The 27,814-nt window shown below is 37.9% G+C and overlaps 3 protein-coding genes across 7 annotated transcripts in view; 2 read left to right on the forward strand and 1 right to left on the reverse strand.

Annotated features, from left to right (window-relative positions):
- LOC309657831 (uncharacterized protein) overlaps nucleotides 1-3,445 on the forward strand; it is a 27,348-nt gene extending 23,903 nt beyond the window's left edge. For both annotated transcript variants that reach the window (XM_082455804.1, XM_082455803.1), the window contains one exon: nucleotides 2,622-3,445. In XM_082455804.1, coding sequence (XP_082311930.1) covers nucleotides 2,622-2,715 — 94 coding nt within the window. In that variant the 3' untranslated portion in view covers nucleotides 2,716-3,445. The remainder of the gene's footprint in view (nucleotides 1-2,621) is intronic.
- Nucleotides 3,307-26,512, forward strand: STARD4 (StAR related lipid transfer domain containing 4). 3 transcript variants are annotated; one of them, XM_082455822.1, is made up of 6 exons: nucleotides 3,307-3,441; nucleotides 17,313-17,426; nucleotides 18,378-18,427; nucleotides 21,914-22,040; nucleotides 22,943-23,057; nucleotides 24,295-26,512. In XM_082455822.1, the coding sequence occupies exons 1-6, from the start codon at nucleotides 3,403-3,405 to the stop codon at nucleotides 24,522-24,524; spliced, it is 675 nt and encodes a 224-aa protein (XP_082311948.1). In that variant the 5' UTR covers nucleotides 3,307-3,402; the 3' UTR covers nucleotides 24,525-26,512. The 3 variants fall into 3 exon arrangements, with proteins under 3 accessions (XP_082311948.1, XP_082311950.1, XP_082311949.1); XM_082455824.1 differs by lacking the exon at nucleotides 3,307-3,441 and adding an exon at nucleotides 13,878-13,938; XM_082455823.1 differs by lacking the exons at nucleotides 3,307-3,441; nucleotides 21,914-22,040 and having other exon boundaries at nucleotides 17,357-17,426.
- The window catches only part of CAMK4 (calcium/calmodulin dependent protein kinase IV), a 239,870-nt gene continuing 235,231 nt past the window's right edge, over nucleotides 23,176-27,814 (reverse strand). The window contains exons 13-14 of one of the 2 annotated variants that reach the window (XM_082455785.1): nucleotides 26,672-26,730; nucleotides 23,176-24,178 (exon numbers count right to left, since the gene is read on the reverse strand). In XM_082455785.1, coding sequence (XP_082311911.1) covers nucleotides 26,704-26,730 — 27 coding nt within the window. In that variant the 3' untranslated portion in view covers nucleotides 23,176-24,178; nucleotides 26,672-26,703. Of the gene's footprint in view, nucleotides 24,179-25,767; nucleotides 26,731-27,814 lie in introns of those variants that run through there. The other variant, XM_082455784.1, reaches the window with a different exon arrangement.

The raw sequence follows: 27,814 nt of genomic DNA on the forward strand, positions 1-27,814 counted from the left end.
CATTCTTTTACATGTAGCTGTCCAGTTTTCCCAGCACCACTTATTGAAGAGACTGTCTTTTCTCCATTGTATATTCTTGCTTCCTTTGTCATAGATTAATTGACCAAAGGAAGAAAGTGTCACAAGAGAAAAGGGGTCCTCTATTCCCTAAAAGCTCTTTTCATCCTAAACGAGGGAAAGTCAGCTCAAACTGATGTTAAAAAAATTATTGGATTATATAAATAAAAGGTTCAGGATTCAATCCAGCTTTGGAATTGTTTGGGGGGTCACTTTATAAACTGCCCCAGCTTCAACAGGTTTCCTACAGCAGGGATTTAATAAATACTTGTTGACTTGAATTAAGGCTATGAATTTTTCTAAGGGGTTAATATTTATTAATGTTTATTAATATTAATGTTTGAAATATTTTATTAACATTCTTCAGTATGTAATATTTGATTTTTTTTTAAATGCTGTACCTCTATGGCAAAGAAAGCATTTATTTATTTGTATTTATTTATTTATTTTTTAATAAATTTATTTATTTTTATTTATTTATTATTTTTGGCTGCGTTGGGTCCTTGTTGCTGCGCGCGGGCTTTCTCTAGTTGCGGCGAGTGGGGGCTACTCTTCATTGCAGTGCGCAGGCTTCTCTTGTTGCCGAGCACAGGCTCTAGAGCGCGTGGGCTTCAGTAGATGCGGCGCGTGGGCTCAGTAGTTGTGGCTCGCCAGCTCTAGGTGCGCGGGCTCAGTAGTTGTGGCACACGGGCTTAGTTGCTCCGCGGCACGTGGGATCCTCCTGGACCAGGGCTCGAACCCGTGTCCCCTGCATTGGCAGGCAGATTCTTAACCACAGCGCCACCAGGGAAACCCCTGATTTTCTTTTTGATCAAAGTTTGGGGGACAGATTTTTTTTTAAAAATTTCAAGTAGTTGGGGATTTTTTCCATGTTTTTATTTTGCTTTTTAGTTCTAGATTTATTGCCTCCTGGCAGAAATAGTGGATATATTATTTCTGTGTTTTGGAATTTTTTCTGTTTTTCTTCTTGAAAATTCCTTTTTTAGATATGTTAATATATTCAGTCTGATTACAGTCAGGGATTGGCAGGGAAGCTATTTTTCCTCTCTAGGGTGACTTTCTATAGCTGGTCAAATACATTATATATCTCTTTTATACTTAAACTTTAGATGGAAAGCTAATTTCCATCTACTCCACCTATTCCAAACTATTTGGATAGGGGACCTGTCTGTTGCCCTATATATTACTGTTCCCTTGTGAGGATAATAATAATAATGCATACCTTATGAGGTTATCAGGATTAAATGAGTTAATATATGTAAAATGCTTAGCACTGTGCCTGGTTCATGGTCCTCAATAATAGCTTCAGATAATATTATTTAATTTTTTCTGAACCTGCAGTTTTGCTTTTAGTAGCATTCCACTTTGATAGACACAGAGGGGTTTTGAATTAGCCCAACTTCTTTCTAACCAAGAAAAACAAGGCAAAAGATGAAGAGCAAAGGGCAAAGAAACAAAACCTCCCTACAGGAGTAAGTGTGATGTATGACTTTATGCAGCAACCCCTTTCAAAAAAAAAGTCAAGTTGATTTTCTTTTAAACATATTCTACCAGATTCTGTAAGAGAATATGCAAAGTTACTGAGCAATGTACCCAGCTCAAGTCTAATAATGAGAGATACTAATCTTCTACTTTTCTGAAATGGTTAAGTGGACTTGTTCCTCTCCACCTTTTAACTGTGTAAACCTTCCAGGCAGGGATTAGAGCTTTCATTTCTGGTCCGCCTGCTGTGCACAGGTATGTGCCTGACAGCCTGTGAAACACATTATGAGTTTCATGGGGGTTAAGAGCCCCAGTTTCAGAATCCAGAAGACCTGGACCAAATTCCAGTTCAGCTACTCAGAAATTACGTAATCTGCCTTAACGATCTATGCCTGGGGCTCCACTCACTTGCTAGTTATTATTGGTCAATTATCGTGGTTCTTGTTTGCATGTATGTACGGATAATACCTTGAGATAGTCATGGAAAAGTGCTTTGGTTGAAGTTTTACATACTTTACACCTCATTGACTCCACACAGCCCCCCAAGGTAGGTGTGTTTTACAGATGAATACATGTAAGATAACGGAAAGGTAATCACCAAATTATTATTCCTTTTATATATAAACAATGAGGTAAGATTTTTAAAATCTGCCAATAATAACTAGCAAGTGGTGTTTGGTGATTCTTTTAGTGACGCTAATTAAAATTTTTATGAAGTATTGCTTATTCTCAGTGCAAGTCTATCAAAAATGACTAATGGTGTAGCCTTGCATTCCTTCCTATTCTTGGTTCTCAAACTACATATCCTGGTATATGTAATTTGCAAACACCTGATTTTTAGTATTCAGATTTGCCAAGCATCCTATCAGATGGGTGACTTCACAGACACTGGTATAAATGTTACTCACCTTCAAATAGATGAAAACCAGCACACTTTGTGAGGCTGCTAAAGCCACCTGCGCACCCCAACTCTTCCCTACTTAAAAGATTGTCCTCTGAACTCCCATATCGGAGCATAAACATTTGGCGAAAGATCAATTCACACTGTGGCAGTGACTTTGTTTACATGTTTTCTCGTATAGTACTCTCAGCTTTGAGTCACGGGAGGCGGCAGGAAGCCGAAGAGCCGGTCATCCTCGCACGGGTGCATTTTTTTTTTTCTCATTTCTTATTTGATTTCTGGCCTTGGGAGGGGCAATGCAGCCGCGGGATACTAGATCTTCACAGCAAATTTAAGCCAGCCTTATCCCTCACCGTCGTCATTCACTACCTCTTCGCGTTCGTATTCTCCCAGCTGGATTTACTGCCACGCGAAATTCTTTCAGAATTAATTGGCCACAGGGCACCCTTCCAGAGCCAAACCCACACACGCAGGTGGCCCGGAGACCGTCAACTCTCACCCGACGCGGAATCAGTCCATATCTCGGCGACCAATCAGCGCTCCGCACGCTGCCGCGCCAGCCAATCCCTGCAAACACACGTTGCTTCTGCCAACTTTTGCCGCTACCCACCCCGGAGGCCAGTGTTCGAGCCGGGGGCGTGGTTTCTGGGTTCGGCACGCCTTCCCCGGAAGGCTTGATGCCTTCCAATTGGCTGCAACTGGCAGTGGCTTGGCGACCATTGGCTGCTGCTCCCGGAGGCCTCGGCGGGCGGGGAAGCCGAGAGAGCTGTAGAGTTAGTATTGCAGAAATTGTGAGTTTCCTGTCTACCTGGCGCGCCTGATCTCGGTCGCACTCCTCACTTCACCTCAAGTAGCCTTGAGTAGAAGCACGGAGGTGAGGCCGCCTGGAGGCGGGGCCACAGGGGCGTCTTCCCGGAGCTGCTCCGGGCAGTGGGCGAGGGAAGCCGCCGTGGAGGTCCAGGATGGCGGAACCGGCGTCCGGACGCGTGTGGACCTCACAGGTGAGAGCAAACTGAGGGTAGGGGTCGCGCTGGTTGGATCCCAGGGCTTGCCCCTCTCCTCCTCAACCCAGTTCACCAGCTTAGGACGCCGATTAGGCCTAAGTTACTTCATCTGTTAAATGGGGAAAGGGCGGTAATAACCTTGCTTCGGGGGGCCTGGGTGAAGATTCATTGAGATACCGTTCTGTGATGGGCACAGTGCTCCCTGGTTCTTAGTAGGTGCACAGACAACAGAAGGTCCATTCCCTCACACCAGGCTTTGACGGAGTTGTGTGGTTAAGAGGCAGTGTTTTCCGAGTGCTTACTATCTTCCAAGTTCGGTACTAAATATATTAACTCTTGTAATGCCTCAATAAATTAATGTTCCTGTTATCCCTAATTTACAATTAAGAAAGATTACCTGAGATTTTTTAGGTTCAGCAGCCAAGACAAAATACGGCAAATTCAACATGATGTCAGATTTTTAGTCTCTTGCAGCCTTTGATCAGCTTCCAGTGTTTTACAGAATAGACTTTTAGTCTCTGGAGGCAGAGGTCCTGGGTTGGAATTTTGGCTCCATCACTTATGGGCTGTGGGATCTTGGACAAGTGACTTAACCTCCGTGTGGATACTTCCCCTTTCTGTAAACTAGAGACAATAATAGGACGGGCTCTTAAGGTTATTTATGAGGATTAAATGAAATAATAGAATTTGAAGTGGCCAGAAAGACTGATCACGTAGTAAATGATCAATAAATGTTAGCTATTATTATTTTTTTAAATAAGGGATAAGAGCACTAGGAGCTTGAACATTAACTTGGACTCAAACTTAAAGCTGTGACATTATTAGAAATTAATATTGTCTTAAGTGTTGTAAAAGTCTCATTGGTGTTGTAAAGCTTGTCCTAAAATAAGCCAAAGTGAGCACTGCATCGGAGTATCATCAGTCACATTGCAGATGAAGACTTACCCTGTTGCATTCCTGCTACAGCCAGTCTCAAAAATGAGAAACTACCATACTTGACTAATTGGAAAAGCTAAATTACTAATTCAAAATTGATTGGCAATTAAGCCTGTGCTGAAATTTTTATGTTAGGTAGAAAATATAATTTAATTTACAAGGCCTTGGTTTGCACATCTTGGGGAAGATCTGTGGCATGTTAAATTGAAGCTATTCACATACATGAAACATATCAATCAGGTAATGGAAGGTAAAACGATTCTGATATGAGTTTCTTTAATATGTGAATTCTGACTTAATCATACTACGTAAGTACAGACGGATTTTTATGGCATTCACTTTTTATTAGAGGTTAAAATGTTTATTATATTCCATAGTTAATTAAAACCTATGGCCATTTCACTGACATTTGACAAAAATTAAAATTGTATTGGTCAAAGACTGTGGTGCTGATAGATGGCCTCAAGAAAATTTTTTAACCTGTGAAGGCTGCCCACTCAATGGTGTCAGCAACTGCCTACACTAGTAATCACTTCAAAAACATAAACATAGAAAATGTGACCAAAACGGTTAGTTTAGAGTAAGAAAGAAAAAAGGTGGACATTACTCAGCACCTGGCTATAGAATTGTCAAGAGTATATAACCTTTTTATAGAGCTGTTAGATTCCGATACACTTAAGTGGTACCTGTTTTCTCTGACCTGTAAGTGTTGGAGTTGGAGAGTTTCCTGTTATAAGGTCAGGAAGGAGAATAAAGGAAAGAGGGAGTTCAGAATGGTATTTAAAACATTTCCTGACATTCTCCACAGACAGGGATTGCAATAGGGCATATTGCATGCTTTCTTTTCAATTAATGTGAGTGCCCTATTATATTAAGAGAGCACCAAGACCTTGATAACCCCAGTATTGTTCCCCCATTCCCACCCCATCTTGGTTCTTGAGAAATTCTCTGTCTTGCCTGTCTAAACACAGATGATCAGTTTAGAAAGTAACTGTTATTCCCTTTTGGACTTAACCCTTGCATGGATTTTTTTCATCAAGATTAACTGCCTGGTTAAATACTTCACTGGGCTAAAAGAGAGATTTCCAAGTTTATACTTACTTTATTTTCTTCCTTTCCTACCTCCTACTCCACCACCACTAGAGAGGCTCATTAATAGGAGTTTTTAACATTGGCGGGGGAGCTAACATAGTCTTAAGAGGGGTCCAGGAAAGAAGAGTAGAAATGAGGCAATGAGCTTGGCCAAAATATAAAAGGGCCCATAAGCCATATTAGGGAGTTTGGATTTTATACTAACCAGTAGGAGTGAATGATAACTAAGGTAAACACCTTAAAGTTTCAGATTCTCATCTTTATAGGTAGTTTTTATTGCTTACTTTTTGTATGCTAGATTTACCTAAAGGTAATGTTGTGTATGCTAACAGTAACTTTCCACTTCATCTTTGATTTCTATCTGCTAGCCACAGGAACCTGGCAGGTGACCTTTGGATTTAAAGAATGTTGTTTAATCATAATCATCCTTAGTAATGGATAAATTAAATTTCTTTTGCAAGTCCTCTTTAAGAACTTGTGTTTGTTTATAACATACCCTTAAATAAGGTCATACTGGCTATCAAGTTGGCAGTCTCTTGAGTGGAAATGGGATCTACTTCTGACTGGCAGACTTTTTAAATGTGCTAATCCACTTCTTATGGGTAGGATCTATAATTATTAAATATTTCACATCACTTTCATAGATCCAAAATTCTATATTACTGAATTTTCTGTATATACTTTCCCATGTTTCTGAAGGGATATGCCACCCCAAAACGTGCCACTTCAGAATAAAGGTTAGTTTGAGCTGAAGGCAATTAAGAAGCAGCAAACACGGAAAGAACTATTTTTCCTTCCACTATCTGCCTAAAAATGGGACATAAATATCCTTTGGTGAAGGTCTTCCCTCTCCTCTCTCCTATACCAGGAGAATAACTGCTATCACTGGAGGTAGAAAGTTGGCACTGAGATGGTCTACACAAACAAACTTCACTAAAATAGCCTTTACCTTTTTTTTTTTTTTTTGCCTTTACCTTTTATTACTGTCTTCCCATATATTTATCTTGCCATAATTTACCACCCCTAGAAGCTCAAACCCCTTTTCCCTTGTCTTGTCATTTCTCCAGAGTTTATCACCCTTTAAGATGGTGTATAAGCTCCGGGTATATAAGCTTCTCTGGGTCTCCAGTTATTTTCTATGAAAGCCTCTTTGCATAAAAAATTTAAATATTGACATCAAGTAAACTTTGCCTTTTTTTCTGTTAATCTATCTTTTGTCAATTTAATTGCAGGTCTCAGGGACAGAGCATAAGGGAATAGAGGAAAAGTTCTTTTTTTTCTTCCCTGAACTTCTGTATCATTTTATTTTATTTTATTTTTTTCCATTTCATATCTTTTTTCTTTATTTTATTCAGCATTATTTGTTTGCAGTATTTACTCTTTTTTTTTTAACATCTTTATTGGAGTATAATTGCTTTACAATGGTGTGTTAGTTTCTGCTTTATAACAAAGTGAATCAGCTATACATATGCATATATCCCCATATCTCTTCCCTCTTGCATCTCCCTCCCTCCCACCCTCCCTATCACAACCCTCTAGGTGGTCACAAAGCACTGAGCTCATCTTCCTGTGCTATGCGGCTGCTTCGCACTAGCTATCTATTTTATATGTGGTAGTGTATATATGTCCATGGCACTCTCTTACTTCGTCCCAGCTTACCCTTCCCCCTCCCCGTATCCTCAAGTCAATTCTCTAGTAGGTCTGTGTCTTTATTCCCGTCTTGCCCCAGGTTCTTCATGACCATTTTTTTTTTTTTTTAGATTCCATATATATGTGTTAGCATATGGTATTTGTTTTTCTCTTTCTGACTTACTTCACTCTGTATGACAGACTCTAGGTCCATCCGCCTCACTACAAATAACTCAGTTTCGTTTCTTTTTATGGCTGAGTGATATTCCATTGTATATATGTGCCACATCTTCTTTATCCATTCATCTGTCGATGGACACTTAGGTTGCTTCCATGTCCTGGCAATTGTAAATAGAGCTGCAATGAACATTGTGGTACATGACTCTTTGAATTATGGATTTCTCAGGGTATATGCCCAGTAGTGGGATTGCTGGGTCATATGGTAGTTCTATTTGTAGTTTTTTAAGGAACCTCCATACTGTTCTCCATAGTGGCTGTATCAATTTACATTCCCACCAACAGTGCAAGAGGGTTCCCTTTTCTCCACACCCTCTCCAGCATTTATTGTTTGTAGATTTTTTGATGATGGCCATTCTGACTGGTGTGAGATGATATCTCATTGTAGTTTTGATTTGCATTTCTCTAATGATTAATGATGTTGAGCATTCTTTCATGTGTTTGCTGGAAATCTGTATATCTTCTTTGGAGAAATGTCTATTTAGGTCTTCTGCCCATTTTTGGATTAAGTTGTTTGTTTTTTTGATACTGAGCTGAATGAGCTGCTTGTAAATTTTGGAGATTAATCCTTTGTCAGTTGCTTCATTTGCAAATATTTTCTCCCATTCTGAGGGTTGTCTTTTGGTCTTGTTTATGGTTTCCTTTGCTGTGCAAAAGCTTTTAAGTTTCATTAGGTCCCATTTGTTTATTTTTGTTTTTATTCCCATTTCTCTAGGAGTTGGGTCAAAAAGGATCTTGCTGTGATTTACGTCATAGAGTGTTCTGCCTATGTTTTCCTCTAAGAGTTTGATAGTGTCTGGCCTTACATTTAGGTCTTTAATCCATTTTGAGTTTATTTTTGTGTATGGTGTTAGGGAGTGTTCTAATTTCATTCTTTTAAATGTAGCTGTCCAGTTTTCCCAGAACCACTTATTGAAGAGGCTGTCTTTTCTCCATTGTATATGCTTGCCTCCTTTATCAAAGATAAGGTGACCAAATGTGCGTGGGTTTATCTCTGGGCTTTCTATCCTGTTCCATTGATCTATATTTCTGTTTTTGTGCCAGTACCATACTGTCTTGATTACTATAGCTTTGTAGTACAGTCTGAAGTCAGGGAGCCTGATTCCTCCAGCTCTGTTTTTCTTTCTCAAGATTGCTTTGGCTATTTGGGTTCTTTTGTGTTTCCATACAAATTGTGAAATTTTTTGTTCTAGTTCTGTGAAAAATGCCAGTGGTAGTTTGATAGGGATTGCATTGAATCTGTAGATTGATTTGGGTAGTAGAGTCATTTTCACAATGTTGATTCTTCTAATCCAAGAACATGGTATATCTCTCCATCTATTTGTATCATCTTTAATTTCTTTCATCAGTGTCTTATAATTTTCTGCATACAGGTCTTTTGTCTCCTTAGGTAGGTTTATTCCTAGGTATTTTATTCTTTTCGTTGCAATGGTAAATGGGAGTGTTTTCTTAATTTCACTTTCAGATTTTTCATCATTAGTGTATAGGAATGTAAGAGATTTCTGTGCATTAATTTTTTATCCTGCTACTTTACCAAATTCATTGATTAGCTCTAGTAGTTTTCTGGTAGCATCTTTAGGATTCTCTATGTATAGTATCATGTCATCTGCAAACAGTGACAGCTTTTCTTCTTCTTTTCCGATTTGGATTCCTTTTATTTCTTTTTCTTCTCTGATTGCTGTGGCTAACACTTCCAAAACTATGTTGAATAATAGTGGTGAGAGTGGGCAACCTTGTCTTGTTCCTGATCTTAGTGGAAATGGTTTCAGTTTTTCACCATTGAGAATGATGTTGGCTGTGGGTTTGTCATATATGGCCTTTATTATGTTGAGGTAAGTTCCCTCTATGCCTACTTTCTGGAGGATTTTTATCATAAATGGGTGTTGAATTTTGTCGAAAGCTTTCTCTGCATCTATTGAGATGATCATATGGTTTTTCTCCTTCAATTTGTTAATATGGTGTGTCACATTGATTGATTTGCATATATTGAAGAAACCTTGCATTCCTGGGATAAACCCCACTTGATCATGGTGTATGATCCTTTTAATGTGCTGTTGGATTCTGTTTGCTAGTATATTGTTGAGGATTTTTGCATCTATGTTCATCAGTGATATTGGCCTGTAGTTTTCTTTCTTTGTGACATCTTTGTCTGGTTTTGGTCTCAGGGTGATGGTGGCCTCGTAGAATGAGTTTGGGAGTGTTCCTCCCTCTGCTATATTTTGGAAGAGTTTGAGAAGGATAGGTGTTAGCTCTTCTCTAAATGTATGATAGAATTTGCCTGTGAAGCCATCTGGTCCTGGGCTTTTGTTTATTGGAAGATGTTTAATCACAGTTTCAATTTCAGTGCTTGTGATTGGTCTGTTCATATTTTCTATTTCTTCCTGGTTCAGTCTTGGAAGGTTGTGCGTTTCTAAGAATTTGTCCATTTCTTCCAGGTTGTCCATTTTATTGGCATACAGTTGCTTGTAGTAATCTCTCATGATCGTTTGTATTTCTGCAGTGTCAGTGGTTACTTCTCCTTTTTCATTTCTAATTCTATTGTTTGAGTCTTCTCCCTTTTTTTCTTGATGAGTCTGGCTAATGGTTTATCAATTTTGCTTATCTTCTCAAAGAACCAGCTTTTAGTTTATTAATCTTTGCTATTGTTTTCTTCATTTCTTTTTCATTTATTTCTGATCTGATCTTTATGATTTCTTTCCTTCTGCTAACTTTGGGGTTTTTTTGTTCTTCTTTCTCTAATTGCTTTAGGTGTAAGGTTAGGTTTTTTATTTGAGATGTTTCTGGTTTCTTGAGGTAGGATTGTATTGCTATAAACTTCCCTCTTAGAACTGCTTTTGCTGCATCCCATAGGTTTTGGGTCATTTTGTTTCATTGTTATTTGTTTCTAGGTATTTTTTGATTTCCTCTTTGATTTCTTCAGTGATCTCTTGGTTATTAAGTAGTGTATTGTTTAGCCTCCATGTGTTTGTATTTTTTACAGATTTTTTCCCTGTAATTGATATCTAGTCTCATAGTGTTGTGGTCAGAAAAGATTATTAATACGATTTCAATTTTCTTAAATTTACCAAGGCTTGATTTGTGACCCAAGATATGATCTATCGTGGAGAATGTTCCATGAGCCCTTGAGAAGAAAGTATATTCTGTTGTTTTTGGGTGGAATGTCCTATAAGTATCAATTAAGTCCATCTTGTTTAATGTATCATTTAAAGCTTGTTTTTCGTCATTTATTTTCATTTTGGATGATCTGTCCATTGGTGAAAGTGGGGTGTTAAAGTCCCCTACTATGATTGTGTTACTGTTGATTTCCCATTTTATGGCTGTTAGTATTTGCCTTATGTATTGAGGTGCTCCTATGTTGGGTGCATAAATATTTACAATTGTTATATCTTCTTCTTGGATTGATCCCTTAATCATTGTGTAGTGTCCTTCTTTGTCTCTTGTAATAGTCTTTGTTTTAAAGTCTATTTTGTCTGATATGCGAATTGCTACTCCAGCTTTCTTTTGATTTCCATTTGCATGGAATATCTTTTTCCATCCCCTCACTTTCAGTCTGTATGTGTCCCTAGGTCTGAAGTGGGTCTCTTGTAGACAGCATATATACGGGTCTTGTTTTTGTATCCATTCAGCCAGTCTGTGTCTTTTGGTTGGAGCATTTAATCAATTTACATTTAAGGTAATTATCGATATGTATGTTCCTATTACCATTTTCTTAATTGTTTTGGGTTTGTTATTGTAGGTCTTTTCCTCCTCTTGTGTTTCCTGCCTAGAGAAGTTCCTTCAGCATTTGTCGTAAAGCTGGTTTGGTGGTGCTGAATATTCTTAGCTTTTGCTTGTCTGTAAAGGTTTTAATTTCTCTGTCCGATCTGAATTAGATCCTTGCTGGGTAGAGTAATCTTGATTGTAGGTTTTTCCCTTTCATCACTTTAAATATGTCCTGCCACTCCCTTCTGGCTTGCAGAGTTTCTGCTGAAAGATCAGCTGTTAACCTTATGGGGATTCCCTTGTGTGTTATTTGTTGTTTTTCTCTTGCTGCTTTTAATATTTTTTCTTTGTATTTAATTTTTGATAGTTTGATTAATATGTGTCTTGGTGTGTTTCTCCTTGGATTTATCCTGTATGGGACTCTCTGTGCTTCCTGGACTTGATTAACTGTTTCCTTTCCCATATTAGGGAAGTTTTCAACTATAATCTCTTCAAATATTTTCTCAGTCCCTTTCTTTTTCTCTTCTTCTTCTGGGACCCCTATAATTCGAATGTTGGTGTGTTTAATGTTGTCCCAGAGGTCTCTGAGACTGTCCTCAATTCTTTTCATTCTTTTTTCTTTATTCTGCTCTGCAGTAGTTATTTCCACTATTTTATCTTCCAGGTCACTTATCCCTTCTTCTGCCTAGTTATTCTGCTATTGATCCCTTCTAGAGAATTTTTAATTTCATTTATTGTGTTGTTCATCATTGTTTGTTTGCTCTTTAGTTCTTCTAGGTCCTTGTTAAACGTTTCTTGTAATTTCTCCTTTCTATTTCTAAGACTTTCGATCATATTTACTATCATTATTCTGAATTCTTTTTCAGGTAGACTGCCTATTTCCTCTTCATTTGTTAGGTCTGGTGGGTTTTTACCTTGCTCCTTCATCTGCTGTGTTTCTCTGTCTTCTCATTTTGCTTAACTTACTGTGTTTTGGGTCTCCCTTTCGCAGGCTGCAGGTTCATAGTTCCTGTTGTTTTTGGTGTCTGCCCCAAGTGGCTGAGGTTGGTTCAGTGTGTTGTGTAGGCTTCCTGGTGGAGGAGACTAGTGCCTGTGTTCTGGAAGATGAGGCTGGATCTTGTCTTTCTGGTGGGCAGGTTCATGTCTGGTGGTGTCTTTTGGGGTGTCTGTGACCTTATTATGATTTTAAGTAGCCTCTCTGCTAATGGGTGGGGTTGTGTTCCTGTCTTGCTAGTTGTTTGGCATAGGGTGTCCAGCAATGTAGATTGCTGGTCATTGAGTGGAGCTGGGTCTTGGCGTTGAGATGGAGATCTCTGGCAGATTTTTGCCATTTGATATTATGTGGAGCTGGGAGGTCTCTGGTGGACCAATGTTCTGAACTTGGCTCTCCCACCTCAGAGGCACAGCCCTGATGCCTGGCCGGAGCACCAAGAGCCTGTTATCCACACAGCTCAGAATAAAAGGGAGAAAAAAAGAAAGAAAAAAGAAAAAGATAAAATAAAATAAACTAAAATAAAGTTATTAAAATAAAAAATAATTATTAAAAAAAATTTTTTAAGTAATAAAAAAAAAGAAAGAAGAGAGAGCAACCAAACCAAAAAACAAATCCACCAATGATAACAAGCACTAAAAACTATACTAAAAAAAAAAGAAAAAAAAAAAAACCGGACAGACAGAACCCTATGACAAATGGTAAAAGCAAAGCTATACAGACAAAATCTCACACAGAAGCATACACATACACACTCACAAAAAGAGGAAAAGGGGAAAAAATAATATATCTTGCTCCCAAAGTCCACCTCCTCAATTTGGGATGATTTGTTGTCTATTCAGGTATTCCACAGATGCAGGGTACATCAAGTTGATTGTGGAGTTTTAATCCGCTGCTTCTGAGGCTGCTGGGAGAGACTTCCCTTTCTCTTCTTTGTTCGCACAGCTCCCGGGTTTCAGCTTTGGATTTGGCCCCGCCTCTGCGTGTAGGTCACCTGAGGGCATCTGTTCTTCGCTCACACAGGACAGGGTTAAAGGAGCAGCTGCTTTGGGGGCTGTGGCTCACTCAGGCCGGGGGGGAGGGAGGGGTACGGATGCGGGGTGAGCCTGCAGCTGCAGAGGCCGGCATGATACTGCAACAGCCTGAGGCACGCCGTGCGTTCTCCCAGGGAAGTTGTCCCTGGAACACGGGACCCTGGCAGTGGCGGGCTGCACAGGCTCCCGGGAGGGGCAATGTGGATAGTGACCTGTGCTTGCACACAGGCTTCTTGGTGGCTGCAGCAGCAGCCCTAGCGTCTCATGCCCGTCTCTGGGGTCCGCACTGATAGCTGCGGCTCGCGCCCGTCTCTGGAGCTCCTTTAAGCGGCGCTCTTAATCCCTTCTCCTCGTGCACCAGGAAACAAAGCGGCAAGAAAAAGTCTCTTGCCTCTTAGGCAGGTCCAGACTTTTTCCCGGACTCCCTCCCGGCTAGCTGTGGCGCGCTCGCCCCCTTCAGGCTGTGTTCACGCCGCCAGCCCCAGTCCTCTCCCTGGGATCCGACCTCCGAAGTCCGAGCCTCAGCTCCCAGCCCCCACGTGCCCCGTGGCTGAGCAGACAAGCCTCTCGGGCTGGTGAGTGCTGCTCGGCGCCGATCCTCTGTGCGGGAATCTCTCCGCTTTGCCCTCCGCAGCCCTGTGGCTGCGCTCTCCTCCGTGGCTCCGAAGCTTCCCCCCTCCGCCACCCGCAGTCTCCGCCCGTGAAGTGGCTTCCTAGTGTGTGGACACCTTTCCTCCTTCACAGCTCCCTCCCACTGGTGCAGGTCCCATCCCTATTCTTTTGTCTCTGGTTTTTCTTTTTTCTTTTTCCCTACCCAGGTACGTGGGGAGTTTCTTGCCTTTTGGGACGTCTGAGGTCTTCTGCCAGCGTTCAGTAGGTGTTCTGTAGGAGTTGTTCCACATGTAGATGTATTTCTGATGTATTTGTGGGGAGGAAGGTGATCTCCCCGTCTTACTCTTCCGCCATCTTGAATCCCCTTATTTCATTTTGGTGTTTATCATGTTTAATGGCTTTTATGTTCTGCTTTGTGCTGGTTAAATATTGACTATAGCACTGACTTATTTTTGTCACTTTAGATTTTAGATTAGTGGTTGTCACTCCTGACTGGATAAAAGAATGATCAGTGAGGCTTTTTATAGGACCTAGATTTCTGGGGCCTATTCCAGAACAGACCCACTGAATCGGACTATCTGGCTGTGGACCATGAAATCTACTATCCAAAAACGGTGTCACAGAAAACCAGAGGCAGACACACATGAAAGTGGTAAAGGCAAATCTTATTCAATAACTATTGCAATAGTGGAAAAGAAACCTTGGTATAGAACTAGGCTTCATTCTGAATACAACAAGGGCACGTAGGGGTGTATAGCCAAGGATCAGGGTGGGTGTCAGTGAATGAAAATTACTAAGAGGAAACATTAGAGGAAGGGGGATTCACCTTAAACCAGCTTGACAGGATTCTTGCTGAAGGCAGGCCAGGGGGATAAGATTGAGGGTGGGATAAGGAAATTTGAGGGTAGGGGATTTTCACTAAACTGACTCAGCAGGATTCTTGCTAAAGCTAGACTAAGGGGTCCAAGGACAAGCCCAAGAGCTAGGCCTAGTCACAAAGAGGACTCAGAGGAGACTTCCCTGGTGGTCCAGTGGTTAAGAATCTGCCTTCCAATGCAGGGGACGCGGGTTTGATCCTTGGTCGGGGAACTAAGATCCCACATGCCATGAGGCAACTAAGCCCATGTGCTCTAGAGCCCGTGCCTCACAACTAGAGAGGCTGCGTGCTGCAACTACTGAGCCTGCGTGCTCTGGAGCCTGTGCGCCCCAAGTAGAGAGGAGCCCGCATGCCGCAATGAAGAGCCCGCACCACTACTGAAGATTCTGCATGCCACAACTAAGACCTGATGCAGCCAAAAAAAAAAAAAAAATGAGGACTCAGAGGGAGCCCGACCAAGGAGAGAGTCTTTGTCAACATTAACAACTATTACAAATTATAACATGATTCTGATGTATGCATTTGTAGTAAGAATTGCATTCTTATTCCCATAGAGGTTTAAGCCTTGATATTTCATTTAGATCTTTTCTTGATCTCCTTTTTAGTAGTAACTTCATGATTCTGTAAATGGACAGCTTTCTCCCAAAGCCTTTTATTCTTTAGCCTTTTACTGGAGAGTACCATGGCACCAAAAGGAGAGAAGTTAAGACCAAATAAATCATGTTTTGAAGCAAACACACTTCAACAAATATTAAGGGCCTACTGTGTTCCAGGCAGTGTTCTAGTTGGTGGGGATATAGTAGTGAAAAAGGCAGACATGGGACAGCCACTCTATTAGTTGGGGACATGGTAGTCAAAGAGTAGAATATAGTACATCAATAAATAAACAAGTTAATTTCACATAGTGATGCACTATGAAGAAAATAAAAGAAGGGTATAATAGTGATTTGGGGAAGGTTGTATTAAGGACAGGAGGTTTAAACTGAAATTATTATTACAGGTTGTTGTTAGTCATGCTCAGATTTGGGATCTACTAATCCAGGTAGAGAAATAATAGTAAGTACAAAGGCCCAAAGTCAGTGACAAGCTTGATGTATTTAAGGGACAGAAAGAAAACCAGTAGGAGAAGAGCATTGTAGGCAAAGGTATGTGGTGAATCTCCTAATACCTATTAAGTGTGATTCCAAGGCTTTTGACATTGAGCAACTGGCTCAATTATCATTTTAATAGTAAAATTATTAAGATGAGGAAGACTGAGGCAAATTGAAGGAAGACTGGGGAAGCAAGAGATGCCCATTAGGTGTGAAGCGCTAAATAGGCTTCTGGATGTGAGATTTTGGATCCGTGTGTGTGTGTGTGTGTGTGTGTCTGTCTGTCTGTCTGTCTGTCTCTGTCTCTGTCTTTCCCTCTCCTTTTTTCCCTCCCTTCCTCTTCTTTCCACCTGGGCCTTTCCACATATCAGCCTCAGGATAACCAGATTCCTTGTATGCTTACATGTTGATCAGAGGCTCCCAGAGCGATTATTCTAAGAGAGACGTACAGAGGCTGCATGGAATTTTCTAACCTAGCTGCGGAGGTCATGCAGCGTCACAGACTGCACCTCTTTTTTTTTTTTCATTGTAAATGCTTTGTTGCTTTTTATTTATTTATTTTCACTTTATTTTTATTGGAGTATAGTTGCTTTACAATGTTGTGTTAGTTTCTGCTGTACAGCAAAGTGAATTAGCCACACGTATACATATATCCCCTCTTCCTTGGATTTCCTTCCCATTTAAGGTCACCACAGAGCACTGAGTAGAGTTCCCTGTGCTATACAGTTGGTTCTCATTAATTATCTATTTTATACATAGTAGTGTATATATGTCAATCCCTCTTGATGGGAAGTGTGTCACAGGATTTGCAGCAATGTTTTAAAATGATCACATTATAGAATCCCTCAATATAGTAAGTTTATTATCTTTCAAGATTAGTAATCATTTCCCTTTTAAAGTATTGTTGAACAATAACATACCTTTGGAATTATTAATGGTATAGTACTTTACTCTCTGTATAGTTAAAATTATTGTCTTAAAATTATAAACCTCTTATTTATGCTGTACTGGTGGTTCTAAGGTCTTCATATCACCTCCTATGTTACACAGATACCTCACTGAATCCTATGACACTTCATCAAGTGAAATAAAATATTGAAGACAATGGAGTTCTTCAAACTTTTGAAATTCTTCAGAGGTCTCTAGCCCTATCCTTAAAGGATGTAAGAGGAGGTTTCCAATTGTGTTTGTCATTTTTTTGCTAGAATTAGTCCTATATCTGTTGGCTGGTAAAATGAAAATTTTCAATGGCTGAATCTCTAAGGAATTTTAAAAGAGTTTATGCCTTGTGTGTTGTTTTTGTATTTTGGAAAAAGCAGTATTTTTTTCTTTAAGTTATCTGGAATTTTATAATTTATTCCTTTGGGCTAGATTTTATTAGAAAGGGAAATAGGATTGTATTTGATTTTTTATATGAGTGATTTTAATAACTCAAGATATGTAATTCTTATCCCTATGTGTTCCACACCTTGGAAGCTTTTAAAAAAAAAACCTATGGCCAGGTCTTACCCTCAGGGATCCTGATTAGTTGATCTAGGATGGGGTCCGGGTATAGGTATCTTTTACAACTCCCCAGGTGATTCTTTTATGAAGCCAGATTTGAGACCCACTGGTCTACTGCATGTAACTCTGGTATTTGCTGATGATAATCTTAGTCTCTGTAACAGGGGAAACAAATGGAAGACCTGCCTGATGCAGCTGTTTTGGCGACTAGACTTAAAAACACTCTCATCCAGTACCACAGCCTTGAAGATGACAAGTGGCGAGTTGCTAAGAAAATGGTAAATTAATTAAATTACTTATGCTTGAGGGTGTATCTTCTGTCTAATGAGCTGGTGGATGACTTTCAAAATGGTACAGAAAAATATGGACCATACTTTAGATGAATGTGCGGGATAGATAAACGTGCTAATAAAGTTGATGGTTTACTGTCTCACAAAGGAAGAAACATAGTAATCCTGCACTGCTTTCATTAGTTCTTCAGATATTGGACACAAGAATAGACTCATGGCAACAAGATTGTAAAGAGCAGCCTCTCAAGTCAGTAAATAAGATGTGTCATTGTCAGTTTAAGGAAGTATAGTAATGGATAATTTGAAATTGTTTCAGATATTTTAACAAGCCTGTGAGAATGGCCAGTTAGTATTCTTTTTTTACCAATATGACATACCTGAGCGTTGACAGAGCCAATCCTTGAACCCAGGACTCTTCCAGTTAAGTCCTCTGGCTATTCTGCTATTCAGAATGTCTTGGGAAATGATCTGGAAAAAAATGTAGGGACTAATTCAAGGTAGCACTGTCATAATAGATTTGAATTGTTTAATTTTAAAAAGAGATGTGAGCAAGTTCAGAATGAAGTATTTAACATTTCTATTATGTCAGTATAAATGTGTCAGTAATGGTAAACAGATTAGATTGGAATGAAGCAAATAATAATGGCCAATGAGATAGTGCCATCACCGAATCTTAACAGTGTTTGGGTGTCATTAAGCTATTGAAAAGCTATTGTAGGGGTCTGTAATTTAAGTAAGATGTGTACTACTTTCAGATACAGAAGAAATTCAGGTATGGATTATTTTATGGTATAAATTACTTTTGCGTATTTCTTTGAATATGTACTTATGTTTTATTTTCATGCAAAAGCTAATGCTGTAGAGTTTATGAAATTGTCAGTTTTATATCCAGGTTTCCACCTATGTAATTATCAGTATACACTGTTTTTATTTTTCTAGAAAGATGTAACAATTTGGAGGAAACCTTCAGAAGAATTTAATGGATATCTGTAAGTAAATTCCTATAGTGTTACATAGCTCTTAGGACATTGCTAAACTTCAGATATATACACACCTACACACATGATCACTGAATGATCATTGCTAGCAAAATTTGGCTTTTGCTTTAAGATGTTAAACTTTCTGAGAAGCAAATCCTGTTATGAATTCAAAGCCTTTAAAATGTCCATATCCCTAGTGGACAGAGTTGGTGGTGAGGGGATCATAAATAATGATATCAGATAGCTGATAAAATCTTAATTTCTTACTGTGGTGTATAAGACCCTTCCAATATTCTTTCTGCATTTATTCAGTGCTGTAGCATATTTTATTCTAAGAATTTATCTTGAAGAAATCATGGGAAAATTAGTAGTTATTTAAACTTGTCTCTTCCATCACAGTATTACTTAAAATATTAGAAATTACAAATAACCTGAAGAATCAATTGTTGGGGAATGATTAAATTATAAAATGTGCTATTTTACAGTCTTTAAAAACATAATAAAATGCTCAAGATACAATGAAAAGTGAATAAAGCAGAATACTAAACTGTATGTAGCACAATCATGGGTTGACTTTAAATATATATTTTTTATATATTAAAATGTTTTATTTAACACAAAATATATACCTCTAGATGGCAGTTTTATGTGTGATTTTTATTTCTGTTTTTTGATTTTTACATATAGTTGAACACGAATTATACCTTTAACCAGTAAAAAAATATTGTTTTTTAAAGCCAGAGGAGATAGTTGCCGTGTGAAATTGGAGTGGAATAGTCACATCCTTGGGACTCAGCACTTTTTAAAATGAAACTGTTGACTGAACTTACTATATACAGAGTATTTGGAAGTGTATTACCAAAGATAGCATTTCCAGGAAGATAAGTTGTACAGTATTCATGAGAAGGACAGGGAAACTGGAGCTGGATTAAACACTGTAAGCAAGTGTAGAAGTTAATCCTTTAGATCAGTAATCCCTGCTGGGGTTGAAAAAGTGTAAAAAGTGCCAAGGGAGCACTATACTCGGTGATATGGAAAAACTTCATAGGGGAGCTAATATTGGAGCAGAGTCTTAAAGAACGAATAGGTATTTCTTAGGGAATGAAGGATAAATTCATATTCCAGGCAGAGAGAATTTCACTTACTACGTTCACACAGATGGGAAACACTTTAAGGAGTTTATTTAGGGAAGTTGAAGTTGTGTTTGTATAGCTGGAGCATTAAGTATGGGGGTGGGGAGAGGATGTCTGAAGGATCTTTGAATTCTAAACTAAGGCATTCAGTTTTGCGTTTACCTACCGCTCAACCCTACCCATACCTCCCAGGTCCTCAGAGGATTTTGCATTTATTCTAATAACAATTGTGAAAGACAGAAATGAGCATGGAAAGTTTAGAGAAGAGCTTGAATCCTGGGGGTCCATGGCTAGCTTCTTGAAGTGTCCCTAAGATTGTATACAAAGTTTTGTGACAATGTGTATATTCCTGGGAAGAGATCTGTGGCTTTTTTCAGATTCTTAAAGAGTTATATGATCAGAAGAGCTAGAAACTGATGCAGTGTTGAGTTGACACAGAGTTCCCAAACTAAGGACATAGCATGGGAGTTGAAAAGGACAAATGAACTTGAAAGAGATTTATGATAGTGATGGTGGTGGTGATGATGATGATGGTGATGATAACTAACGTTTATTGAAAACCAGATATTGTTCTAAGCAGTTTACGTTCAGAAAATCATCTTGATGCAACATGGTGACTTATTAGTTCTGACTATTGGAATGGGGTTAAGAGAAAAAGAAGAGCCGAAATTGAATCCCAGATTTCTAATTTGGTGCCCAAATTAATTTGTATTACCCACCTCCTACCCCCACCCTCACCCCAAGTTAGAGAACACAGGCAGGAGAGCAGACTTAGGATGGAACATAATATAAGCTTGAGCTTGAGAGATTTACAAAATGATAAAAAGGCTTCAGATGCTTAAAAAAGGGAAAAAAGACCCCTGAAAACAATGATGGAGTTAAAGCCAATCTATCTCTCTTTTCTTTCCTCCCCAGAGATAACTACTGTCTTGAAGTTGTGTGTATTATTCCTATTTCACACTTTGACTGTGTGTGTTTGTTTTAGTAATATGCTTTAATTTTTTCTGTTCAATACTGTGTTTTCAAGAGTTACCCATGTTGTTACATGTTGATCTAGTCTTTCACTTCTGTATTCATATACCACAATGTGTTTATCTGTGTCTGCAAGTTTGCCTACTGATGAATTTTCAGGTTGTTGTCAATTCTTCTCTACAGTAAGCTTCTTGGTACATGTCTCCTTCTACACACATGTATCATTCTTGGGATGTGCCTGTGTGTTAGGGACATACATCATCCCACTTTACTGCATGTTGCCAAATTGCTCTCTAAAGTGGTGGTAGCACTTTGAGAGTTCTCATTCCCTTCCATTCAACACTTGTTATTATTAAGTTTTTAATCTCTGCCAGATTTTCAGGGGTATGAGATGGTATCTTGCTAGTAATTACTTGATTATGAGTGAAATTGAGCATCTTCTCTAAGTTTATTGACATTTCAGGTCAATCTTGTCCTTTGCCCATCTTTTGTTTGGATTGTCCTCTTCTCATTGTTTCATAGGAATTAATCATATATCCTCTATAATAAGTATATATCTGTATATATGTGTTGCACTTATCTTCTTCCACTCTGTGGCTAGTTTTTAAAGAAATTACTTATTTTGTCATTTGTGGTATGTAAGTTTTTAATTTTAACCATCTTGTGTAATTTGTGTTTTTGTGTGTTTTATGTATTCAAGTAATCCCCCTGTATCCTGAGGTCACAAAGATGGTCACTTGTATATTTTTCTCAAAATTTAAAATTTTTACCTTTTACATAGTGGTATTTAGTCTATCTGGAGTTATTTTGAATGATGTGAAGTAAGAATTCAGTTTTTATTCTCTCTGTTAGGATAACTATTGAATCCAAATACCATTTATGAACTAGTATATCTTTTTCCTACTGGTATGTAATGCCGCCTTTAGAATATGTCAAGTTCTGATATTATTCATGAGTCAATCCTGGACGTTCTATTCTTGGGTGACCTATTTTTCTATTCCTAATAAAAAGGTTTTAAAAGTTAGGGTAAGAATATGCATATACTAATAACATGTTAGAGCATAGCTGAGAAAAGAACAGCATATGAAATAAATAGAAGCATTACAGTGTTCTACAGACTGCTCTTGGCTACACCATAACATGAAGGTATTTTACTATGTTCATGATAATGCATAAGATAGCCTTCAGATCTCTTATTAGATTTGAGGATGTTTTAGAGTACATTCTGATGAAATAATTGACAGAACCTAATTTATCAGAAAAGTCGGGATTTACTCTTTTTAAAAGATCTTCATTAAATTTTTTTTTTTTTTGATGTGAGCTCTGAACTGTGAGAGCATGCTGAAATTTTTCATTCTAATAGCATTTGACTTTAATATGTTTTCTCCAGCTTCAAAGCCCAAGGTGTTATAGACGATGTCGTCAATAGTGTAATAGACCATATACGCCCAGGTCCCTGTCGCTTGGATTGGGACAGCTTAATGACCTCATTGGACATTTTGGAGTACTTTGAAGAGGTATTTGTTTAGAAATGTTGCTTCAGATTGTGTGTGTGGGTGGGTGGGTGTGTGTGTGGGTGGGTGTGTGGGTGTGTGTGTGAATGTTTGGGTGAGTGTGTGTATGTGTGCGCATGTGCATGTGAACACGTGTGTATACTTGCATTCATTATATTCGTTGCTTTGAGAATAAGTAGTCATGGCAAAGATCTCACAGGGGAATCCTTGCTGCCTTTTAAAAAGCTTGAGTTTCCTCATATTAACTAATGAGTGTTAGTCAGAACTGAGTTTGTTTTCTGCAATAGCTTTACCCTTGCTGCTTAAGAAAATCATCAGTGTCTTTAATTGTAAAACTTTTGCTGAGGTTCTGAAATCTAAAATTCTGAAAATACCACCATCATATTCAGGTTTCTAGGTAATAGTATGTAGGTTTTCCATTAATATTTAGCCAAAATCAAAGATAAAAATGCTACCTTAGGCATTAGAGAATTATGTAACCAAAGTGGCTTTCTTTTTTGTCTATTTTTATTAATTCATTCCTTGCCATGTTTGAATTCCTTTATTGACACATTTGGTGTTTTAGTCAAAGTACTTGTGGATTTTATCTTATACACCTACAGTCTACACTTCCTGCTTCCACTTTTATCATATAGGATAAGAGGTGACTCTATTGAAACAGAGATTTGGATACTGGGTAACTTACCTCTGTGTTTTGACTGTATATCCTCTTCAAGTCCATACAGTCGCCGTGAGATATAGAATAGAGATCTAAACCTCTCAGAATCACTGTAAGAAATGTTATTAATATTTATTATAACACATTTTAAGTGAGTATTAATTTTTTACTAAAGATTAACTTATGATATATGAGTCTATGTATGTGTTTCCTATAGTACTAACAGCTGTTACCTGTTCTCTTTCAGAATTGCTGTGTGATGCGTTATACTACTGCTGGTCAGCTTTGGAATATAATTTCCCCAAGAGAGTTTGTTGACTTCTCCTATACTGTGGACTATAAAGAAGGGCTTTTATCCTGTGGTAATTGTCTCAAAACCTTTTACTTTCTCTCGGTTTGTTTTAAATTTTGAGTTTTCTAGGCTGGATGTTTCTTTCTACACAAGATATATTTTCAACTTTCATAGTTATTTTTTAAAAATTTTATTTTAATTAATTAATTTATTTTTGGCTACGTTGGGTCTTCGTTGCTGCGCGCGGGCTTTCTCTAGTTGTGGCGAGCGGGGGCTGCTCTTTGTTGCGGTGCGTGGGCTTCTCATTGCGGTGGCTTCTTTTATTACGGAGCTCGGGCTCTAGGCATGTGGGCTTCAGTAGTTGTGGCATGCGGGCTCAGTAGTTGTGGCACACGGGCTCAGTTGCTCCGCGGCATGTGGGATCCTCCCAGACCAGGGATCGAACCTGTGTCTCCTGCATTGGCAGGCAGATTCTTAACCACTGCGCCACCAGGGAAGTCCCCATAGTTATTTTATAATCACTAAGCTCTGTTTGCAAATGCTAAACCCTAGGGATTAAAATAACGATATCGAGAAGGTTTTTGCAATCTTTCTGATGAGTTTTTGTTCCCCATTACACAGTATCCTTCAGGTCACAGCTAACAAATATGGAACGCATGACTGCCTCTAAGAAAGGGATCTAGTCGTTGGGTTTCCTTCTAAGTCACTCTCAAGAAACAGCTTCTAGTCATATACTTAGAAAAAATAGGCTTGGTATGTGTTAGAGTACTTTTCCTTCCTTGATCTGTGTAATATTTTTCTTTTCAAAATTAAAGATACTGTTAGAAGGCTCCTGCTTTCTAAAATGTATCTATAGGTAAATTAATATTTTTGTATGTACAATATATATTTGAGTTGGCAGTTGTAGGTACACATCTACCTGTTTAATCTGAACCAGACAGAACCAAAGTTTGATATGGTAGTGCCTATGGGGAGCAGTGGTGGTACACAGGTTTCATTATTAGTACCTTGAGGCCTGGCTGCTACAGAGAAGATTTGTAGTTTCCAAGGAGTTACCAAGATGACATGATGCCATTTATTCTGAAGGGATTAGAACTTTCCCCATTACATATCTACCAGCCTCTGTCAGAACTCCACTTGGTAATTATCTTTTTCATTCTTCCACGGTCACTCTTGGGGCTTAATTTTCATCTACATGGATAAGAAGAAAAATATGTAAATAAGAAATCTGATAATATTTTTTAGTGAGAGTTTTAGATTAATGTCAGTCATTGCTATTAATAGTGTCATTTTAAATTGCCTTGTAGGGATAAGCCTTGACTGGAGTGAAAAGAGATCAGAATTTGTTCGCGGATATAACCATCCCTGTGGTTGGTTTTGTGTTCCTCTTAAAGACAGTCGAAACCGGAGTCTTTTGACAGGCTATATTCAGACGGATCTGCGTGGAATGATTCCCCAGTCTGCAGTAGATACAGCCATGGCAAGCACTTTAATCAACTTCTATGGTGATTTACAAAAAGCCTTACAAAAGGCATAATATGTTTAAACTTATAGTATTATATTCCCTGAATCAACTCTCTCTCTTAGCTGCATGGCCTGTAAAAATCATCCTTTCCTGTCTTCTGCATAGCCTGTAGAAAATTTTGAGATGTTTTTGGTTTATTTTATTCCTAAAGTAAATAGCTATCTAGAGTGGGCATTTCAGTTTTCCTAAACAGTTATTTGCACATTGTTTGGTATGGTGATATGTCTAGGAATGGAGAGTATGACAGAAATCCACCAAGAAGTAGATATAATTCTTTGACACAAACTCTTAAGAAATTGAATAGTGCCTCAGTATGAATATTTTGGCTACTTAGAAATTAGAGAAAGCCAAGCTTCATGCTGGTAGGTTAAAATCACCTATTTTAGAGCTTTATGAACATTCTGTAAAAGTTTTAATTTTGGGAGGAGTTAAATATTAATGTTTTACTTCTCATATGCTCTATGAGTTTAACAATATCTTGGACTAAAGAAAAAAAGCTCTTCTCTATACTTTATAAAGATGAACTTCATTGTCAGTTGACTTGTACTACTTTACCTATTGAAAATATCAGAAGTAAGAAAAGAATAGGTATCATAGTAAAATGAAATTCAGTTTTGATACCTGGATAGCATTATTTTGTAGATATCTTTAAAAATATATTCATATCTTTATGGGCTTTTATTTTGGGAGTCTTAAAAGCATTTATGAATGAATAAGACAGTGTAAAAAACTGCCAGATATGTGCTGGGACACCACATTGATTGGACAGTATTCTGGGTTATGTGAAATGGGTGGTGGTATCCAGTACTGACCAATAGAGAATCATCTCTCTAGAAAGTCAAATTCAGTGAATGTTTTATACATGTTTGAGTTTTAAATGTGTCACTCAGCTCATAAAGGATAACTACGTCATAAGCATTCACAACTGTGATGTAACTTCAGTCTGGAACTAGAACAAATGCATTCATAGATTTATCTAAATGTCTGGATGAGTCATTTTATAACTAGAATGGACTATAACATGTCCCTCGATTCTGTGGCTGCATTAAATGAACATTCCTAAATGATTTTAACATTCCATATGGTCTTTGGCTTTTGAACTATCCACCTAGTTTACATCTAAGACGAGAACTTGAGGGAACTCAGTGTCCGTTCAAATCTTTGTTTATATTTATATTTGTGTACATGTACACATCTTGAAATCTGTTCCAGTGTTCACTGTGTTATTTATGTGTTATTATTACTGTTCCCACTGTTTCATTTTCTCTTCTTCTTTTTTTTTTTTGGTTAATATGGGGTAAAGAGAGCTCTGGAAATAGTATTTACTAGATAGGCCACAAAAAGCACAAAACTGTATAGTGGTTCAATTGCATGAAGGTGTGATCTGTGTTTTACTTTCCTGTGTTTTCCTGAGTGTAAAGAAAGCATAAGTCATAGTTCTTCAGACCCATTTTGATAAAGTAGAAAAAGTAGAGCTGACTTATTTTTATTTTTTTTTGGTGTGGAGATGATGTTCAAAAAAAGCAAAAGGTGGCAGCACCATAATAGCCATAGTGAATAATCTCACAAATTTTAGATTGAAAATAGTTTGTTTCAAGGTCTGATAGAAGCAATGCACAAACGATCCTGTGTTCTTAACTTGAAATTTATTAATCACCAATATGTTTTTCCAAATTGACTATAATTTTTGAGCTGCTGGATTTCTCTGCTACTTTTTTTTTCTTGCAATAGGGAAAGAGAAATGAGCAGTTTAGCTTTCAGTTTCACATGGAAATTGTTAAATGTTAATTTTGACTCAATCTATTGTCTTTTATTTGGTTTTATTAGTGTAGAGCAGGAGGTTTCTTATATTCCAGTATTCAGTCTAGCACGGCAAAATACCAGCAGATGTCCACTTATAGGGTGCCCAGATTGGATAAGTTTGCAACAAGATGTACATTATTATAAGGGCTGTTATCGCCTGAGCTGGGTGCCACTAATAAACTGTCCACTTTCAGCTACTCTGTGTTCCCTTTGTTTTTTGTAACTTATATCTCCAGCTAGTGATGACATAATCCACTGTTGAATGAGGACCCATTGCAGGTAACAAGACCCTCATGGAAAAATTTTCATTGCAACGTTGAGCCGTATGATGGATTGAAGAATTATATTTGAATTACCTGAAATGTATATGCAGCTTCTAGATGGCACTTTAAATCTGCTGGGCTCTAGCTGTGTACTTAAAAAAAAAAAAAAAAAAAACCAGCTTATTGAGGTATAATTTCCAGTGCTATACAATTTACCAGTTGTAAGTATACAATCCATTGATTTTTGAATACATTTATAGTTGTGCAGCCATCACAACAGTCCAGTTTTAGAATAGTTCTATCACCCAAAAGATCCCTTTTGCGTGTTTGCTGAATCATACATAAACAAAGTTTAGCACAGTTGTTAGTATACAGAAGATGATGGAAAAGATTAGAGCACGTTTTGTTTGGTTTTGTTTTCAAGAGTAGAGGTATATTTGATTCTAAGCTCAGGAATCTTGTGATAATGTATTAAATATGTTATGTCAAATACAATGATATGAAATTTAACAATGTGGATTGGGATTAATATTAACATGTAATAGAGTCTGCTGTTTCTATAGCAGTGCTGTAGAATAGAAAAATAATGTGAGCCACATAATATATGTAATTTAAAATTTTCTGGCAGCCACATTAAAAAAATTAAAAGAAACAGCTGAAGTTAATTTTAATAATATAGTACATTTCACTCAATATATCCAAAATATTATCATTTCAACATGTAATCATTGTAAAAATCTTTAAGATAGCTTACATTCTTCTTTTATACTAATTTTTTGATTTCTGGTGTATATTTTACTAATTTGGGCTAGCCACATTTCAAGTTAATTTTAATAACTTTTAATAACACACAGTTCTATATTAATCTTATATTAATTTGTCTTTCTATAATATGAAGTAGAGAATTTCATAGAATCACTCTCTTAAATACAAAATCTTTTCTGGTCTCTGAAGCCTTCAGTGCTTGCTCAACATGGACTCCTTAACATTAGAAATAAATCAGTTGTAATTGTCAGTAAAATAAAAATTACAGCCCCAAAAGATTTTCCTTTGAAGATAATTAACTTTTCATAGGGCAGTTGATGAAATGAAAGAATATAATCTGCCTTGTAGTTATGTGGTTGATTAATTTCTCTGGCTTATAGCTAGTTTGTATTAGAAACACGGGTATGCAGGAAACACTTGGCATAGTACTGTTTTCAGTACATGATACCTGTTTTTTTAAGGAAATTAGTT

The sequence above is a fragment of the Balaenoptera physalus genome (genome assembly GCF_965194825.1).
Source record: "Balaenoptera physalus genome assembly, chromosome: 3".
In the NCBI taxonomy this organism is placed as follows: Eukaryota; Metazoa; Chordata; class Mammalia; order Artiodactyla; family Balaenopteridae; genus Balaenoptera; species Balaenoptera physalus.